This window comes from Anabrus simplex, chromosome 2, assembly GCF_040414725.1.
Source record: "Anabrus simplex isolate iqAnaSimp1 chromosome 2, ASM4041472v1, whole genome shotgun sequence".
Taxonomy (NCBI): domain Eukaryota; kingdom Metazoa; phylum Arthropoda; class Insecta; order Orthoptera; family Tettigoniidae; genus Anabrus; species Anabrus simplex.
The window spans coordinates 1,109,685,622-1,109,707,387 of record NC_090266.1 but is presented as its reverse complement, the minus strand read 5'-3'; the positions used below and the strand labels follow the sequence as shown (position 1 = coordinate 1,109,707,387).

The 21,766-nt window shown below is 40.8% G+C and overlaps 1 protein-coding gene across 3 annotated transcripts in view; it reads left to right on the top strand.

Annotated features, from left to right (window-relative positions):
- The window catches only part of LOC136863320 (patched domain-containing protein 3), a 171,751-nt gene that overhangs the window by 107,079 nt on the left and 42,906 nt on the right, over positions 1 to 21,766 (top strand). For 2 of the 3 annotated variants that reach the window (XM_067139708.2, XM_067139705.2), the window contains exons 4-5: positions 5,325 to 5,525; positions 12,492 to 12,623. In XM_067139708.2, the coding sequence (XP_066995809.2) occupies positions 5,325 to 5,525; positions 12,492 to 12,623 (333 nt within the window). The remainder of the gene's footprint in view (positions 1 to 5,324; positions 5,526 to 12,491; positions 12,624 to 21,766) is intronic. The other variant, XM_068225908.1, reaches the window with a different exon arrangement.

Genomic DNA, 21,766 nt, shown 5'->3' with positions numbered 1-21,766 from the left:
GTTTAAATGAAAGATGACTTATCTGTCATCCAGTTTTAGACTTCTTTCTTCATGTCACAAAACTGATACTACACTAGTTTCGGATCATTTCTGGAAGTACCACTTCATCCGACAAATACCTACAGCTATTCCTTAGAGGCTGAACAACCTTCCTGAGAACATATTTCAATGAATGAACGACATCAACATCAGCTGCATCTTAAGTTATCCCTTCTACGATGTCCTATTCTTATCTAAGGATATATCAGTTTCTATGAATAGACATAGTAACTTAGTGTCATTCACTTGGCGTCTTTATGCCCCATTTAACTTCGCGCTAGTTATTAGATACTTACGCATTTAGTTATTAATGTAGGTATTTCTCTATTATTGTTTATTAGTTACATTTGTACAACTTGTAGTTGATTACCTTCCTATGCTTAGTCTCCTTGACAGTTTTATACGGATTTAGTTGAGTGTTACGACCGGATGCCCTTCCTGAGGGATGTATTCACTATTGTGTTGATGTGTATTAAGTCAGCAACGAGTGGCCCAGCCGGAAATCGAACACGGGATCCTGTGAACTGAAAGCCACTACACTGACCATTCTGCTGAAGAGCAGACTTGTAATTGTAGTGGCACAAGCAAACACAACCCGTACTAGCCAAGTGATGGCGTGTGTAAAGAGGATGAACGACTGAGGAACGTTAGCCCTCGACAGGAATTGCCTAGTTATTTCACCTGAAAATGCAGACTTTCTTTTTTAATGATGTGAGAAATATTCCTGTTCATTGTTGACATGGAACGTATAAAATGACAGAGCGAGATTCAGTGGAGCAGTTTAGCCTAGGTCGACGACGTGGAGCTTGAAAAGGGATGGAATGCAGTGATGTCGGTAGAGAAGGTATCTCGGGAACACAGAAGTGGAACAGGTGGCTCACTTCACGTAATTGGAATGTGTATTTTCCCAGAATGGTTCATACTGACATGTGAGCTCGCAGTAAGAAAGTTCACTTCTGTCTTTATATAAGTCTTTTTTACTTTGCTGTACGGGAGTAGAAACTAGTTGGATTTAGGATATATCTTACTCATAAGTTGAAAGCAACGAGAATGATTCCTCCTATAGATGGGAACAATGGCAGGAGGGCAATCGGAATGAGGCGATGCACGCTAAGTCACGAAGGAACTCGATAGATGAAGCTGTGTGTAAATCGACTTCACTGTTGACGTCATGTGAGGCGAATTGAGAAGGATAGGTTACCTACAAGTATAATGGACTTGGCTCTGGAGGATGAGAGAAGTAGATGACGAACCTGGACCCAAATGTTTAATGATTTAAAAATTACTGGCATGGAACTAAGCGACGCCTCAGAGCTAGAAAACAGAAAATTGTAGAGACGCATAATTAACAGAAGCTTGCAGACTGATGGCGCAAAGGCATAACAGTCTATAATGAAGATGTATGGAAAATGTTTGGTGTATCGGTCTGCTAATTTTCTACTTTGAAACTACAGATTATTATTACATAAAAGATATTTAAGGACGGTTGAAGTGGTGTTATAACTTTATAAAACATAAAGTTTCACTTTCAGTAAAATAACTATAGATCATGTATATTGTGTTTACAGAAATCCATTACTATTGTTTACAACAATCCAATAGACCGCCATAGAACAATAAGAAAGTAGTCCATTACGATGATGCCGACACATCAATTCACATAACATAAAAATCACACAGGGTCGGTGATGTAGAATGGGTCTCGACCCATAAGCGGCCACGGTTGGTCGGTGGTCCAAGAGCTCTGCACTCTGACCGGCCAGCCGAGCAGAGGAGGGGTGGCCACCGTTCTACCGTGGCTCAAGTTCATTTAATGAAAATGTACAGAAGAACTTCCCATTTCTAAATGAAATATCCAGTGGAATAAAAACATTGTCGAGTCGGACATTGTTTCCATAAAATACATTGCTTCTGTAAAATTGAGTTTAAAAAATTCTTTCTAAGAACGATTTCTTGGTTGAAACTGGCTCTTCTAAAAAATGCCGTACCGTTAAGTTTTAGGCTTCATAGTGAAATTATTGAAGAAACCTTATATGTAAGTAAAGGCAAACCTTTGCTTCATTTCGCTGATAGAACGTTCATCAGAAAAATCCTGCTTTTCAAAGCGATGTCCTGTTTTTACCCTACTTGTTAGCCCTAATCGAGATATATTTCGTTGTCAAAGTCTGGTCAAATGTACGACGCAACTGCTTCCGTTTCTCTGTTTTAAGGTGCAATTTGGTTTCAATAATGTAGATGTTGAAAGGTGGCCGGAAACAGGAGTGGTAGTTCGCCATCATTGCGTACAACCGTGCACATCGGCACATATCGGAAGGAGGCAGAACAAATAAGCTTCGATTACTGGCCAGTAAATTATTTCGGTTCCATTGTCAACTTCTTACGTAATAACCACTTCGAACGTATGGTCTTACACATCGACCCGAGCTACTTTTCTGATGTAATGTATTGTTCCTTTCTTTCGGCGTTTGCAGGAAGTAATGTGATGAGATAAGCGTAGATGCACTCTTCTGAGCCCTTGGTAACACAGCATATCGTACTCACAAAATGACGATCAACATATCTTTGTTTGTAGAGAAATTAGCAAATCAAGAATAAAGACTTTCACGCAACTGTTTGTTAGTCCGTCTCATATGGTACCAGCCACGAACACTTTATAGAATCATAATACTGCTTGCGAAACGCCCTCGAATTTCCGTCTCCCTCGCATCGGGTACTTTGGGAGTATTTCTTTATTTTTCGAAGACTTTATGCTTTTACCACGAAGGAAGAATGAATCGTGACATGTTTGATCCTGCATGAAAATAGCGTAAAGGACCTTACCTATTGGTTGTCTCTTTGTGGCAGGAAACATCAGTAGATAAATGTTTATCACTTGCTATACCATTATTTGTGTTTCTTTATTTATGCATTTCTAAAAGGAAGTGCCTGCTTCTTGAAAACGCTTCAGAACGAAAACATACTAAGTAGGCTACTTCTCAAAGTTTACGTAAATCACTACCAGGTGCTACATGAAGTTTACATCAAGTAAAACCAGCCTATACCAGGAGCTACATGAAGTTTACATCAAGTAAAACCAGCCTATACCCGGTGCTACATGAAGTTTATATCAAGTAAAACCAGCCTATACCAGGTACTACATTAGGTTTAGATTAAACAGTACGAGCCTAACCCAGGTGCTGCAAGTTATACACAGTAGATCATTGCTGGGTGCTGGGTTCGTCTGCACATTACTCTATACGTCTACAGTATATGTAAACAGAGTGGAGTGCTGTAGGCCAGCCGATTAGCAATAAATATGAGCTGTTCTACAGAAATGTGAATAATGCTACAAGCGATTAGCTTTTGAAATTAATTTACACTTTTGTACATTAAATTCTTTAAAAAACGAAACAAGCGGCTAAATTTCTTTTTACGTTTGGTAGATCAGCTAACACCTAATAAAATTCTCCTCGAGCTGGTCTATCACGTGAGTGGGGGCGGTATCCCCTGCTTTTCGTAAGAGCGCTAACTCGACTCTTATCCCGCCTCCCTTGGTCAACGCTTCTTCTCTCCCGAGCCCTGTCATGGTCCGTCGCCGACATCTTCATGCAAGGAAGAGTCGAACTTGAACTCACTGTCGGTAGACCGAAATAAAGGTACATTTTGAGAAATGCCGAATATAGGGAGTAATGTTTCTGCACGACGAATAGATTATCTAGTATGACCACTCCGCTGTCTTAACCAAGGATCATATATAAGAAATAGATCCGTCACTCCTGTATAATAAAGTTCACTGAGAAAACAGGTCATGGAAGCTATAGTGGCCCCTTTTTCTCCGCCAACATAAGGAAATAAATACCACGATAGTACCTCGTAATAAACTTGATAATGACAGTTGTTATTTTGTTAAAATTTTAATTGTGATAGAGGTAATGATTGCATTTCGGTAGGAATGTTGTATCACAAGCTTCTCTCGTGTCTTTTACTTGAAAAGTAAATTGCAGTTACCGTATTTGTATGCTAGCAATCCTGTTATTACGTTAGCTTGTATCGTTGTTTCACCGTTCGCATTTTAATGTAAATTTACATGTATTAAATAATAAATGCAACATTGATTACTGAAAATGTTCATGCAATTCATATAAAACCCCAAAACGCACATACTTACAATAAATCACGATCTAACATAACCTCATTCTTTCGCTCGTTCGTTCGTTGAACCCTTCCCACGACTTTTATGTTAGGGAATGGAAAACAGGAGAAGGAAAGGAAGAAGTAAAACACAGCATAACGCACACAGTTTATATTTTGAATTTCTTTATTCCAAACAACAGGTAAGAAGCACAAACACACACACACGTTTACTTGCAACAGCTAGGTAGTTCAATGTGAAGTAAGTTCATGATCATAATACTATTACTTCACACTAAGAACGCGTATAATTCTAATTTCACTCCATACTCTCAAGAAACTGGATCAAAAATCTCGTTCAATGCGAAAGAATCTCAACAAATTTTCGTCTAACAAGCAGTATTACTTGCCGTACGACCAAGTTCCCTTCGCGCGCAACGATAACGGTGTTGTGTTATGAATTTGCTGTACCGCGCAACTGCATGTTTAATGCCAACCACTGCCTTCTAAATTAACCCTCCAAAAGGGTATTTTAGTTTTCACTAGTTGGCGGAGATTGAGGGACCCCATCTCGGAACTGCTTAGGACGCTCCCTATGAAGTGTCACCCCCCCCCCCCCTTGTCTTAACAATGTCGTTGGTGGCCCCGCCGGGATGTTGCGCTGCAGTTACAACAGCACGTGCGGCAAGTTGTGGACGAAGGTAGTAGCGTGCGTGCGTGAAGTCATGGTAACAATTTTAACGCCTATCGAGGGAATTTGTTTGTTTTGATATTTTCCGAAAGTCTGTATTAATATATTTGCAGTGCTTTGTGTGTGAAATCTACTAGTTGTAGTTGTAGTCAGATTCAAGGCCAGTCTAGTTCTCTTACCGATGCCCAAAAGCCAATAACGTCTCTCAAAAGCCGACTGAAGAACGCAACTCGTAACTTCATATGAGCTAAATGTCTCTTTCCTCAGTCAAAGCTAGGATTAATTTCCTACAGGGGCAGATTAAGAACATAGGATGTTTTATGTGCTCTGTTTAAAATATCATTTACAACTCTCTGACAGTATTAATCATAAGTGTAGAGTGTAGAGTTGGTGATTGGCTCCACTGGCGCCGCTCTGCGGGAGCGCGCTTGAACTCGGAGAGTGATCTCACTAGGTATTCTATTCGTCATGGTTTCTGTTTCAGGGATAGGAATAGACGACACGTTCGTAATGCTGGCGGCGTGGAGAAGAACCTCCATCAAACTGGATGTTCCCGAGCGAATGGCCATCATGTTGTCAGAGGCTGCCGTGTCCATCACCATCACCTCCTTCACAGACATGATAAGCTTCTGGATCGGTATCATCAGTCCTTTTCCGTCTGTGAGGATCTTTTGCATATACTCTGGTAAGTCTAGAAACTTACAACATACTGATCATCAGGGAAAGGCATTCCTTGTTGCTACGAAGCTTGAAACAATGCCCACACATATTGAAATTTGAAACATTAAATAATTGGTTAAATAAAGGGAATTTGTTAGGGATTATTTTTAGGGATAGTTTATTTTCTGTCCATTTTGGGTCATTTTCAGCATTTTTGGTAGTTTTTCGGAGGTAGTGGCATTCTTTCTACACTCAGAGATTTAATTTATTATTTACTAATTCTGTTTGTTCTGCTTGCCTCATAAAAACCAAAAAAATTCCGGGAAATAAGTTGGCTTGTACACTATTCTTCAAGGAATGTACATAATGGACTCGCCTATACTTTCAGGGAGAGGAAACTTCTTATCTCTAGGTAGACCCGCCATATTCTGAACTTGAGTAAGGTATTCATTAATTCAGTTCACGGCTAAACAACAATGCTCAAAGTGAAAGAAAGTTCAAGTGTTAAATTAAAGCGATTTTTTCACAGTAGGGGATTTTTTCCCCACTGACAGAATACTACTATTCTCCAAGGTCTGTAATTTACGAATGGCTGCTAAAAGATGTTTACGGTAGAACATTTCGTGAGAGAAGTATAAAAGTGGTCTGTAGCGACTTCAAGATACAGCTGACAGTAACCTACAGCAGATACTTCTGCGGGAAACTCGTTGCACATTTTCATCGTTTTGTGATAAATTTTGCACTGCATTTTTATGCGAACATATTCCGCTGAACAGGCTGCGTAGTTCCTTATAAGAGACCGGGCAATTAATTCCAGATACCAGAAACACTGAGTCAAATTTACTATGATAAAACTTTGCAAGACATAAAGAACAGGGCCGGGGAAAAAGATATGCGTATCCATAGGTGGGACAACATCTTCTTTATGGCGATTCATAGCGAATATTACTGTTGGAAATCTGGAAGAAGGGAGCCCTGGAAAACAAAGTTAACCGCTCAACGATTAGCAGAGCTTTTGGCCAATCATTGAGAATATTGTGGCCCAACATCATTCGGAATGATAATGTGTTGCTGTTAATAATAGACAAAGCTGCTGTTTCTATAAGGGCACGCTATGCAAAAATGGTGCATGTGCATATTTAGTGCATGCGTTACACCAAGCCACGGAAGAGTTACCTGTTAATTTATTTGATTGGGGCTTACAGTTACTATTGCCACAATTTTGCGTTGTGAGAAAGTAGTGGATTCTTTCGACAGCACTGCGTCCGCATCAGAACAGCTCAAGAACTGCTGGTTGATAGCCAAACTGCAGACACACATTTCCTACATTACGACAAATGTTGAATTCCTTCCGGATGCTACAACAGCTTAAGATAAATTCCCAAGAGCAACAACTGGAGCAGAAACGAATTGTGGATAAATTAGGGATTGGCCTTAAGCGTTCGTGTGGTGAAGCAGTATCAGTGAAAATGAAGAAGGTGTTAGATAAGAACAATATAGACGAAACACTGTGATCAATTGGCAAAGCTGTTTTTCTCTTGCTGACTGTGAATTAAATCTAGAAGATTTTCCAAGTACATATACGTCCTTGCTAGAGAACAATAGACTTTTTTTTTCATTTTACTTTACGTCACACCGACACAGATAGGTCTTAAGGCGACGATGAGATATGAAAGACCTAGGAGAGGGAAGGAAGCGGCCATGGCCTTTATTAAGATACATCCCCAGCAATTGTCTGGTGTGAAAATGGGAAACCACGGAGAACCATCTTCAGGGCTGCCGACAGTGGGGTTCGAACACACTATCTCCCGCATGCAAGCTAACAGCTGTGCACCCCTAATCGCACGGCCTACTCGCCCGGTCGTTTTTATTTTGGAATCACAGACAAGCCTTTACTGTATATTATAATCAAATTTGTTGTGAAAATTCACTGAAATCTGTGTCTTCACTCACGATATCCGGTAAAAATTGCATTTTCTTACTTGTGATTTATTGCATGATATACTTTTCCTGACTTAGATAATGATTATCGGAGATGTCTGCTAATGTTCAACCCTAGTTAAAACATGGAGAAATGCAACACTAAACTGTAATGATAAAAGTAATAGCTAAATATAAAACAAATGGGGGTGGGGTGTGGGGAGGACAGTCAACATTTCCCAAATAATAAGTTACAATTCTTACATCATTTATCCTCGAATAACATTTCGTTAAATTAATCTAGACACAAGAATGACGACGACACGTTTAAGCCTCCTGTGTGAAGCATAATCTAAAAAAAAGTTTAGAAAAAATGACGTTTAATTAATGACAATAAACCATTCAAATGAAACACAGCAGTAACCAATTCGGTGAGCTTCAAGGAACATGGTTTGCTAATATAACGTGCATCTCGGTGAATAATGAACATTTAACTTTCAACTCGAGTTATATCACAAATAAATAAGTCAATATAATCCACAAAAAATAAACTAAATCAGACAGAGATGCGCACTGAACAGTGATGGTGGGAATGCCTGAAATCAAGGCTGTCCAAGTCCCTAGAAAATAAATATCAACGCCGATGGGAACATAGCAGCAACAAAATCATCATCTCAAATCAGGCGTGATGACACAGCACAAAATTATATAGTGTAATGATTACAGATAAATGCTAACTTTTGTAATATCTAAAAATAAATATCCCAAAACCACTACAATACGCGTAATTATATACTCGCGACTCTATGACCATCGCGCACGAGTCCAAGAAAATCATCCCAATCGGGAAAATATCACTGAAGAATTATCATTGTGAAGTCGTAACAATAAATAGATGTTGTCCATCATAGATTACTGAATGATGACCAAGATAAGAATCTGATGTTCCAATCTGAAATAAAATGCCAAGACCACATGATCATGAAGGTGTCAGGTAAAATCGTCGTGTCTTCGAAGAGGTATCTCACAAATAACGAAGAAAACTTCATGAATAAAGATCAGTTCATCTGAGGAATATTCAGTTAACAAAAATGAAATCACTATGGGCAGGGGAAATCCTATATTTCACGAGACTATGTGTATCGTAAAACATCCATTATTAATCAAGTGCAAAACCTCTTAAATTCACCAAAAGTAGGCCTAACAACAATCTGTTTACACCCATCCAATTATAATAATCAATTCAATTATACCTGTCATATTCCGAACAGTAACAAAGCACCAATGAATGAACGCACGCCACAATGATCAATCAATCAATCACTACTGATCTGCATTTAGGACAGTCGCCCAGGTGGCAGATTCCCTATCTGTTGTTTTCCTAGCGTTTTCTTAAATGATTGCAAAGAAATTGGAAATTTATTGAACATCTCCCTTGGTAAGTTATTCCAATTCCTAACTCCCCTTCGTATAAACGAATATTTGCCCCAATTTATTCTCTTGAATTCCAGCTGTATCTTCATATTGTGATCTTTCCTACTTTTAAAGACACCACTCAAACTTATTCGTGTACTAATGTCATTCCGCGCCATCTCTCCACTGACAGGTCGGAAGATACCACTTAGTCGAGCAGCTCATCTCCTTTCTCCCAAGTCTTCCCAGCGTAAACTTTGCAACATTTTTGTAACGCTACTCTTTTGTCGGAAATCACCCAGAACAAATCGAGCTGCTTTTCTTTGGATTGTTTTCCAGTTCTTCAATCAAGTAATCCTGGTGAAAGTCCCGTACACTGGAACCATACTCTAGTTTGGGTCTTACCTGAGACTTGTATGCCCTCTCCTTTACATCCTTACTGCAACCCCTAAATACCCTCATAAGCATGTGCAGAGATATGTACCCTTTATTTACAATCATATTTACGTGATTTCCCCAATGAAGATCTTTCCTTATATTAACACCTAGGTAAAAGCAAAGCAAAGCAAAGTCATCTCCGTACAGGCCATGAAGGCCCTGGGTGTGGTGGAAGGTAAAGGCTTCCACTATTCGTAACCTCGGCACTTAATGGGGTGGAATGGTTAGCTCTAGGCCCGGCCGCCTTTGCCCCCAGGAATTAACCTGGTACTCATTTTTGGTGTAGGCTGAGTGAACCTCAGGGCCATATGCACCTCCGGAAGTGGAAATCTCGTTTCTTAAATTTGACGACTTCCTGGAGAAGATTCGAAACCATGTCCTTCCGGGCGAACCGAGTACTTCTTTACCGCCTCGGCTAGGCAGCCCCTAACACCTAGGTACTTACAATGATCCCCAAAAGGGACTTTCACACCGTCAGATTGATACATATCTGTCCTTCCGTAACCATACCATTCTACATGAAATATTTATATAAAGATGACTAGCCCTATCAAATTATGTCACATGGTAAAACAAGACTTTAAAATAGCCCCGATAACGCTTCGAATACCGGGCGAGTTGGCCGTGCGGTTAGGGGCGCGCAGCTGTGAGCTCGCATCCGGGAGAGAGTGGGTTCGAATCCCACTGTCGCCAGACCTGAAGGTGGTTTTCCGTGGTTTCCCTTTTCACACCTGGCAAATGCTGGGGCTGTACTTTAATTAAGGCCAAGGCCGGTTCCTTCCAACTCCTAAGCCTTTCCTGTCCCATCGCCGCCATAAGACCTATCTGTGTCGGTGCGACGTAAAGCAAATAGCAAAAAAAAACCGCTTCAAACACGTGGTCCTAACACAAATAATCAAGAAATTCACATGCAATAACTGCATTAAAATATTAATTTATGTCGCTGGGCAGCTGGTCTTCAGCTTTACAACTATATTCTTACTGAACTCAGTTCTTAACACAAGCACATGGCTAGAAAATAACCGTATCAACACAGTATATCAAAAATATTGCACAAATCTACGCAGAAAAATTACATCAAATTTGCAATAAACTAGTACTCTATAGAGAGAAAGTAACTTTACGAAAAAGTATGAGATGACGTTTACAAAAGGAACGTAAAAGAAAAAGTAAATTAACATAGCGGATGTAATAATAAGGTAGGAAAATCTCCCTCACACGTAGACGTGGGACCGGAAACGTTTTATTTCCCTGTTAGAACACATTTTCTACAACTGTACAATATACAGTGGAACTTTGATATCTCGAATCACCTCGGGAGCAGAATTTTATTACGAGTTATCGAAATTTCGATATATAGAGAATACCGTTTTTTGAGCATGTGTAGCACATGATTGAATCATATGTATCTGCGGGCTTAGACTGAATACATTATTTTTAACGGTATTTACAAATGTACAAACAAACGCTATTTTACGGCATCACTTTCATTATAACCCTTATTATAGTAACTTTTTAGAAATCAGGATACAGTATATACAGTAGTGAAACGAGAAACATACCTCCGTTAACACCTTTGGAAAAAATCCTTAGTCTCTTCTGTTTGTTACGGTCAATCTTTCCTCCCATCACGTTGAAATTTCTCGTCAATATCACGCAGTCGAGATTCTTTTATTATTATTATTATTATTATTATTATTATTATTATTATTATTATTATTATTATTATTATTATTATTTGCTAGTTGCTTTACGTCGCACCGACACAGATAGGTCTTATGGCGACGATGGGATAGGTAAGACCTAGGAGTGGGAAGGAAGTGGCCGTGACCTTAATTAAGGCACGGCCCCAGCATTTGCCTCGTGTGAAAATGGGAAAGCACAGAAAACCATCTTCAGGACTGCCGACAGTGGGATTCGAACCCGGATGCAAGCTCACTTCTAGAACATAGACTGAGATATATCTTGTTACACATCCTGATCTTTATGATCTCAAGTAACATAACACCATTCTCTTCAAACTGAAGTGCATAACTTATGGAAACCAGTTGATCTAGGTTCTGCCATTAATTTAGAATCCGACTTTCGACCATACTGGATTAGTTTCCTAACTTACTGGCTACAGCCACTTTTAAAATTCCTAGCCTCAACAGCTGTAAATTCGTAAATGGACCTTGTCATACGCGACTTCGGGGGTTACTTTGTACGTGACGGGTAATTAATTCACACCCGAGAAACAGCGAGCCTTGACCGATTTTCCGATCAATAGAAGTTTCAGTTTTTCGGTTCCCGTCATATCAGCTCCCAGCATCACTGTAACCCTTTCTTTGCTTGTCAACAGTTCCTCAAAAAAAACACAAATGCCGTATTGTACAGTTAATGTTGCACAAAATTCGAGTTACAGAGTATTCTTTGCTTCAAGGGAGGAAATGTTTGCTTCGAGAAATCGAGAAATTCGTGTAACTGAATTTCGAGTGATAGAGAAATAAATACACGTGAAGAATAGGACAAACGGCCGGGAAATTTAAGTTACTTCGAGATATTGAAAATTAGAGTAATGGAGATTCGAGATATCGAGGTTCGACTGTAGTACATTAATCATAAGAACACACAAGAAGAGAACATACCAGCATATCGCATGAAACTCGTTCTCACATGAAATGTTCAAGGGATACACAGCCCCATTAGCCTAATGTACAGCCAAACACAGCGATACCGACTGTACGACTTATCGAACGGCTCCATGGCTAAATGGTTAGCGTGCTGGACTTTGGTCACAGGGGTCCCGGGTTCGATTCCCGGCAGGGTCGGAAATTTTAACCATCATTGGTTAATTTCACTGGTACGGGGGCTGGGTGTCTATGTGTCGTCTTCATCATCATTTCATCCCCATCATGCCGCGCAGGTCGCCTACGGGTGTCAAATCAAAAGACCTGCACCTGGCGAGCCGAACTTGTCCTCGGACACTACTGGCATTAAAAGCCATACGCCATTTCATTTTACGACTTATCGAAGAGGTCTGGGTTCGAATTCCATTGTCGGCAGCCCTGAAGATGGTTTTCCGTGGTTTCCCATTTTCACACCAGCCAAATGCTGGGGCTGTGCCGTTAACTTTGACTTTGATGGAGGACAGTTATTTCATTGACCTTGAATTTTCAGAGTGTTTCATATGTGTATGAGTAGGCCTACTTTCTTCATGAGTCTTGTATTTCTGTTCCAGGGTTTGCAGTTTGTTTCACCTTCATGTGGCACATCACCTTCTTCGCAGCATGTGTTGCTATTTCCGGTTACGCCGAGCAGAAAAATCTACATTCAGTTGTTTGTATCAAAGTACAACCAGTCTCAAAGTCCGGTGAGTCGAGATTTCATGAGAACAAAACTATCTGCTATATTAAGAAAAGTAAAAGATCGCTTCGTGTTTCCCTCCCGGTCCCCCCCCCCCCTTTCCCTAACTTACCACAGGTCTGTGTACTTTCTACCATTATTTATTTATTTATTTATTTATTTATTTATTTATTTATTTATTTATTTATTCGTTGGGCCATCGAGGATCACGTAAAGTCTTGTCATATTTGTCAGTGAACTTTGCTTTCTTTCGAGCCCAGAATTCCCTCATTCTTTCTGAGTGGGCCTGCTTGAGTTCCTCTGTCCAAGGGATACCTTGTCTTATTTTCGGTTGTTCGTCTCGCTTTAGTCCGTTCGCCACTATTTTTTTTTCTTTTCGGAAAATACCTCTCTCAAAAGCGCCTTCCGGTTTGATCCGTTGCACTTGAACGTCTTCTTTGATGTTTCTAAATCAAGGCATCGTGGTTTTTAGGTTTTGAATCAAACAGGTGAAAGATCTGTTTGGTCAACCTGTTCCCATCCACTCGCTTGAGGTGACCGTAAAATCCCATAACACGTGTATGAGGTAGCTACTAGTTGGTTAATTCGAACCTCAAGGGTCCACACACCGTACTCGGCCTTCGCCACGTTCTCTTTTAATCAGTGACATGATACAAAAACTTACTAATAGTTGTGAACATTACACAATACAGTTCACAATGTAATGCAGTATAAAGCAGGTATACATTGAACTACAAACACTTCACTGTAAACAAAAACAGTCTACATTCACTTATTCGTTTTAGGTCGGTAGTAATAATGACGGATATTTTATCCAGTGTCTCCAATGCTCCACCTTCCAAGCCATTCTGCCAGCTGTCAATCAACTCAACGTAAAGGCCTAATGACTACCGAAACGCAAAGTTCGCTGCCTGTTTTTTAGTAGACTATTGAAGGAACGTACCCTCAAGCGGCCAAGAACAACTGTACTTCTGTTTGCAGCACTAGCACCATTCTACCCTACTTTTCCACCCGAACAGCGTTCATCATCCATATTTTTTTTGAAAATATGAGAGTTAAAATGTGGTATTTTGACTTTGAATTTAACAGTACAATATTCGAATTAAATACGATTTTTTTTTTTTTTTTTTTTTTTACATTTTGTTGTATGGGAATGTCCAGGGATTGCGAGAGAAGTTCGTAATTATTCACGAATTCGATTTAGGAACTTTAAAATGAACTAAGTTGTACATTAACTTTGGGTAAGATCTGTCATATTTCTTTTTTATAATATTTGTATGTTTTCTTGTATTTTTTTCATATAAATATTAATACGTATGCCAATTCTTTTTCATCTAAACGTGCTTCTTTAGGTGGTCTGCAAAAGGTGATCTGAAACACTTGTACTTTTGACCAAGATATCTTGTTTCACTCCCTAGGCTTTAGACTGAGATATATCTTGTTACACATCTAGAACATACAATTTGCTTTACGTCGCATCGGTACAGATAGGTCTGATGGCGACGATGGGATAGGAAAGGCCGAGGAGTGGGAAAGAAGTGGCTGTAGCCTTAATTAAGGTATAGCCCCACCATTTGCCTGGTGTGAAAATGGGAAACCACGGAAAAGCATCTTCAGGGTTGCCGACAGTGAGGTTCGAACCCGGATGCAAGCTCACATCTAGAACATAGACTGAGATATATCTTGTTTTTTGTTTTTGCTAGTTGCTTTACGTCACATCGACACAGATAAGTCTTATGGCGACGAGGGGACAGGATAGGGCTAGGAGTGGGAAGGAAGCGGCCGTGGCCTTAATTAAGGTACAGCCCCAGCATTTGCCTGGTGTGAAAATGGGAAACCACGGAAAACCATTTTCAGGGCTGCCGACAGTGGGGTTCGAACCTACTATCTCCCGAATACTGGATACTGGCCGCACTTAAGCGACTGCAGCTATCGAGCTCGGTGATATATCTTGTTACGCATCCTGATCTTTATGATCTCAAGTAACATAACACCATTCTCTTCAAACTGAAGTGCATGCATAGCTTATGGAAACCAGTTGATCTAGGTTCTGCCATTAATTTAGAATCCGACTCTCGACCATACTGGATTAGTTTCCTAACTTACTGGCTACAGCCACTTTTAAAATTTCTAGCGTCAACAGCTGTAATCTCCATTATTTCTGTTGTCTTCAACTGTCCAGTGCGTGCAGTCTCATCACATCATATACTCGGTGTGTAATCCAGTGTCAACATCACTGCCTCCAGCGCGGAGTTGTTGTCCACTACATTGGTAGTTACAGGCTAGAGTTTTCCTTATGTAGGTCAGCAATTAGAAGAAACTTTCCTTCCTGGGCCAGAGTGAATACCTTTTTTTGACACCAGAAGCAATTTAAATGTTAGTAAATACCTTTTGCAAGATTATTTTGAAGGAAATGCATTTATTACTGAACGTTTGCAAGATAGTTCAGGTGAGAGCACTAAGAAAATACAGCGATCTCTTTAAAAATTCGCTGTTACAACAGTTTAGCTCAAATTATTTTCAAGTGTTTACTGTAGAGACTCGAAGGAATGTATTTTACATTCATCGACGTTATATACAGGCCATAACAGATATCAACGGTGACCTTCAGCTACTTGATGCTTACTCCTTGAAAAATTCCCTCCTCCTTAACCCCTCCAAGACTCAAATAATCATTATTGGCTCACAAAAATTGCTGACAACACTACGAGACGAAACTATTCCTCCAGTTATACTGAATGGCAGAATTATTCGATTCAGCCAAACTGTAAAAAATCTTGGAGTGACTATGAAAGAAACTTTAAATCGGTCTGAACATACTAAAAATGTTTATAAAAAAGTTATTCTCGATACTTCATTCTCTTATAAGACACAGCAATATGTAATGTAATGTGAGAGTCAAACTCATATAATCACTAGTGCTTCCTATCCTCGAATACTGTGACGTTATTCTTGTCGGTGTGAATGTGTTAGTAAAAATTTAAAGTAAAATTTCAGTAATCCTGAAACATAGCTCGTATATCTATGAACCGCCATGATAAGAACAGGACAGGACAGCGTGAAGAAAGCATTCAGAAACCTCTTGCGGCAGTAGATTGACGACAGTCGACTTTGGGTTGTGATGGTAATAAAAGTATTTTTCTTTCTTTCTTTTTTTTTTCTTTTCCAGAATTTATTCGAAGTTTCAGTATATGAAGTTGCTTCAGCATGGCTGGCAATATGTGTGCAATGTGTGGATGTTCAAATCAAAAAATTTAATATTATTTATCTAGACTCACAGATTGCGTTGATGCTATGCGGAATATTGAACACAATCACGCATCGTCTTGTTGTTATGGGCACTTCATCTTTGAATGCATGGTTAGCCTGTAATAATATTTGCAGTTTCTTGCGTGCTTTCATATTGATTTGTGTCGGTTAGTGGATCTGTTGTAGTATTGTATGTGATGGAGTGATAATATATAGCCAACATTTTTCAGTGTATAAGTGAGAGCTTTTACAATAGTTAAATTCATGGGCAATGTTAAAGGAGAGTTAAGCTAGGCCTTACGTGTGGAGTGGAAAATTATTGAAGGATGGTGAACCCTTGTGCAGCTTATAATTGTACAGATCGCTATCAGAAGGGATCTGGTATGTCTTCTCATGAGTGGAAATTGAACTGTTACGAAATTATTTTCAACTAGCATAATCGTGAATTAAGCAGACTATAGGACTTTAGATTTAGAGAACGTGTGGGCAAGGAATTTTGAATGCATAGGCTTGTTATCCTTTGTCTTTTTCCAATTATTGAAGGATAATTCTTAAGAAACAAACAACTATTCTGAAGAAAAGAAACATGCGTTTTTCTTACAGACTGTGTACCGGTACTAATAATTGAAAAAAAAAAAGCATGAGCCTAGAATCCGGAAAATATGGTTGATAAAGCTTGATAAAACCTGTCTAGTTTTAGGGCAATGTATTGCTTCAAATTATTAAGCATTATCTGAACAATTCTTTATAGGTACCGTAAGTCTTAGTTTCTCCCTTTTCACACCTGTTTTGTAGTAAAAGAATGGTTAAACATGCTATTCCGATTTTTTTTACTAAGTCCACGTCTATAAAATGCTCATTACAAGCCTGTGAGCTGCGTGAACATTTTTTAAGGTAATCAATTTAATGTACCGGTATAAGATGATTTTCTGTTTTCGGGGACTGTTATTTTAATTGAAAACATATTAGTGGAGATAGTTCAATAACAATGCAAAACGTGTTCAGTTGTTGTGTGTGCTCGGTAGTTGGTGTACTTCATTATCAATTACTTGGGAATGGCTAAGTTTCCTTGAGGCCTTAATGAGACATTGTCGGACGTTTACCGAGAATTAATGTGAAAGAACACACACATATTTTCGCACTTCACGGTGGATTTTTACCACTTCAGACCTCGGATTACATCCCTGTATACAACTTCTGCCTAGCATTTGATTTAAAAGTAGCAACACAGTGTTTTTGATGTGCGAACTGACGATAATATCTTGCGGATATTCTGTTTCCTATTGCGGCCCCTTTTTTAAAAAATATTTTCGAAGAACTTAATTAATATTCGTTCTTACCGTGTTATCTCGTGTCATAGAAATAACACTAACATCCACAGGTATTTTCATACGTCTCTTAATGTAAGTTAATGCATGTGTTCCGCACTACGATCTCCTCGGCGAGCTCAGGAGTGCCCTCAACATGGCGGTATACGCATGGACATCTCTTCCCCAGCCACACGCTATTGCGCAGCCGGCGGGGTGGGGCCTTGGTTCAAATTATGGCAATAAAAATCGATCTAAACCTACCGTAAGTCTTAGTTTCACCTTTTTCACACTAGTTAAACATGCTATTCCGATTTTTTTTACTAAGTCCACGTTTTCCAGAAAACTTGAACGGTTACGGATACATAACATATGCACCCGTCTTTATTTCTGACTGTCTGACTGACTGATGTTGGGCTGAATGTACTCTAGGGGTACCAAACGACCGCTGCAGATTACGAGGTGACGCATGGTCACTGTGATGTATCCTCTGCTATTATTCTTGGCTTTCTACGCCGGGGCCGCTGTCTCGCCGTCAGATAGCTCCTAAATTGTAATCACGTAGGTTTAAGTAGAAGTCCCTACCCTGGACGGGAATCGATAGCGGGCCTCCGGGTGAGAGGTGGGCATGCTACCTGTAGACCGCGGGGCCGGCTGCCATATCCATGAGTATCTTACAATGAAACAGCCGTAATTTGACATCACTCCGTATCCGTTTTAACATAGCACTGTTCTGTCGTCTTCGCCCCACCCCTGTTGCGAATTGCAAGGACGGACTGTTTTGAACACAGTATTTCAACAATGTGTGACTCCATAATAGTCTCATTATTGTTCTTTCTTTCTTTCTTTCTTTCTTTCTTCCTTAATCCGTTTACCCACCAGGGTTCGTTTTTCCCGCGGACTCGGCGAGGGATCCCACCTCTACCGCCTCTAGGGCAGTGTCCTGGAGCGTGAGATTTTGTGTCTGAGGATACAACTGGGGAGGAGGACCAGTTCCTCGCCGAGGGTCCTTATAGGGGGTGGGAAAATTGGAAGTGATAGACAAGAAAGAGGGAAGGAAGCGGCCGTGGCCTTAAGTTAGGTATCATCCCGGCATTCGCCTGGGAAACTACGGAAAACCACTTCGAGGATGGCTGAGGAGGGAATCGAACTTCCCTCTACTCAGTTGACATTCCGGGGCTGAGTGGACCCCGTTCCAGCCCTCGTACCACTTTTGAAATTTCGTGGCAGAGACGGGAATTGAACCCGGGCCTTCGGGTCAGACTACACCACAGTGGAGGACCTCATTATTGTTCCCTTCATATTTTAGGTAACATTGTCGTTACTCGTGGTATTGTGTAACCACTTGCTTGTCAATCCCGAAATAGTCATGCCGAAGAAACGAATTCATGAAAGTTCACTCGAAAAGGTACTGGTGCGAGTTTTCGATGAATCAGACCTAATTATAAAATATACCATATACTTCACTTGCCGGCCCCGTGGTGTAGGAGTAGCGTGCCTGCCTCTTACCCGGAGGCCCCGGGTACGATTCCCGGCCAGGTCAGGGATTTTTGACCTGAGGGCTGGTTCGAGGTCCACTCAGCCTACGTGATTAGAATTGAGGAGCTATCTGACGGTGAGATAGCGGCCCCGGTCTAGAAAGCCAAGAATAACGGCCGAGAGGATTCGTCGTGCTGACCATACGACACCTCGTAATCTGCAGGCCTTCGGGCTGAGCAGCGGTCGCTTATTAGGCCAAGGCCCTTTAAGGGCTGTAGTGCCATGGGATTTGGTTTGGTTTATATACCTCACTTGTGGTCGAGAATAAAGAAAACAAATGAAAGACATCTTAGTGTGCTCTTCAGGACTCCCATTCTTAAATCACGGGACAAAAATACCTTGGTATTGGTAGAGTTAAGAAATACGACGAAAAATTCGGATTCCCAATTTTTTTCTCCTGCTGTTTTTTATTTTATTTTTACATTTTGGGGGTTGCTCGAGCACCGCAGCACCCTCGAAGTCGGCGCTCCTGATCCCTTTCTTGATAAATAGGACCATTTTGGATTAGAAAAGTAGAATATGGAACCGAGTTGGGATTTTGGCGTGATGGTGAATCAATGTTAAGTGCAGCATAGACCTTTTATTGTATAGTATTGAAAATAAAGCTGGTTTCAGAGCGATTATAATCATCGTCAAAAGAGTTTGTGGCCATGTGAGCTCCTTCATGCAGAGGAAACTTCATCACACATGTGTTAAAGGTAGGCTACGAATATGGAGGATGATCCGGCATTCTGTTTCTAGGAAAGAGATTAATTCATTTTCGTCGAAGAGGACTTGGAGTATCCGGAAGTTGAGACGCCCAAGTGAAAGTACTTTACGTCATATGAAAGATGTCTTGAATAACACGTGGTTCTGGGCGAGCGAGTGAAAGTTAGAAGGACGTAGTCGGCCCTTCCTCATCCAGGTATATTTAGCAGCTCTAGGCAGTGGCGTGCGCTGAATTTCGTGAGGGTGGCGGGTTAATTTTTAAGACTTGTTATTGCCCCATTTCTTATTTTTTACAATTTGCTTTACGTCGCACCGACACAGGTAGGTCTTATGGCGACGATGGGATAGGAAGGGCCGAGGAGTGGGAAGAAAGCGGTCGTGGCCTTAATTAAGGTACAGACCCCCAGCATTTGCCTGGTGTGAAAATGAGGAACAACGGAAAACCATCTTCAGTTCTACCGACAGTGGGGTTCGAACCCACTGTCTCCCGGATGCAAGCTCACAGCTTCACAGCCAGCTCTCCCGGTGTCCCATTACAATTCTTCTTCTTCTTCTTCTTCTTCTTCTTATTATTATTATTATTATTAGTAGTAGTAGTAGTAGTAGTAGTAGTAGTACCGTAATAGTATTTCTGGTCGCAAGTGTTGTGAGAAACTAACAAAAAGATTTCGTTAATAATATGAGGGCTGGAAAAAAAAATACTGACAACATATGAATATATATGAAACCATTTTTTGTAGAACCACCCTGCCTCTACAGGTCTTCAGCGTAATCCCCTACATGTGTGGAAGGCGCAGGGTATCAGTGGCAGTGCCGCCTTTGTTGATGGCCGCGACAGAGCGCCTCACTGCTTTAAATATGGCGTCTCGTGTATGAAAACGCATCGAAGTCGCAGGGACTCAATCCGGTGAATAGGTAGGGATGGGTGCTCCAGGACGTCCCACCTCCCTCACAGCGGGCATTGCCGTGCAGGCGGGTGGGTTTGCAAGTGGGGCAGTGCAGGACGATGATGCTGTTCCACCTCGATCTTTATCAAACAGCTCGTTGTACCACATTCTTTCCAAACCTCGTATTTATTAGAGGTGCATATTGTTTTACGTTTCAAATAAAAAATGTTACGTACATCACTGTGACCGCAGCCGTTTTAAGGTAACGGTGAAGGATCACTCTAGTTTCTTTACTATAGAAACCAAAAGCAAAGTCACCTCCGTGGAAGGTAAAGGCTTCCACCATTGTTAACCACGGCACGTGATGGGGTAGAGTGGTTAGCTCTACGCCCGGCCGCCTTTGCCCCCCAGGAATTAACCTGGTACTCATTTTTGGTGTAGGCTGAGTGAACCTCAGGGCCATATGCACCTCCGGAAGTGGAAATCTCGTTTCCTAAATTTTACGACTTCCTGACGGGGATTCGAACCCACGTCCTTCCGGGTGGACCGAGCACGCCTTTACCGCCTCGGCCAGGCAGCCCCTACTAGAGAAACCGTGTTCAAATATTACCATAACCCTTGATGCGAGGTATTTTATAGAAATGTCATAAGGAAAGAACTTAATTTGGTTTTGTCAACTATCGTCTTCGAGCTCTGATTTTCTCTTTAAAAAAAAGTGGAGTTGTGAGTTACTCAAGGCATGCGGAATTCAGATCGTCTTCAGTCACGAATTAATGACCAGTGCGTTATAGATAATGCTTATGTTTTGCTTGTCAATCCCGAAATAATGCAACACGAACACTGGAAAATGCAATCGCATATCTAAATTTCCCCTTCAAAAATGAGCATATAGGAACAGAAACTTCTTTAAATTTCGTACAGCTTCCATGGATGGTATGCCGCGACAGTGAGTGAATCTTCTCGTGTGGTATACGGTTATGATTTGCTACATTAGAAAGTAGAAACCTCACTTTATGATGTTAGTTTAGCGATGGGGAAACACCACGTTCATATCCTCCCCAACAATATTCAGACAGAGGCTATCACAGTCAGCATCACGCTGATGTCCGCTCATATTGAAGTACTAGCAAGATACCCATGCTCCGCTACGGTATTATACTGAAATTTATAACTGAATGCTCAACATTTTGTATATAATCCGCCAAAATTCGCGATCTGACGGAAAAGTTCCTCCCATTCTTCAATCTTTTTTCTAGCAATCGATTTCGAACTTCCCGGGCTAGCTTCAGGTATTCCGCCCAGTCAGTTGGGTCCCTAAATCTTTGCCACCTTTTCCTATAAACATTTATAATATGGACAAACCCTTGAGGAGATCCGGTGTGGTGTCGTCTCGGGTGCCTTGGCGGTACTGAACCCGCGGCCGGACTGCATTCGTAGTCATTACCCGGCCAGGGCCCGTT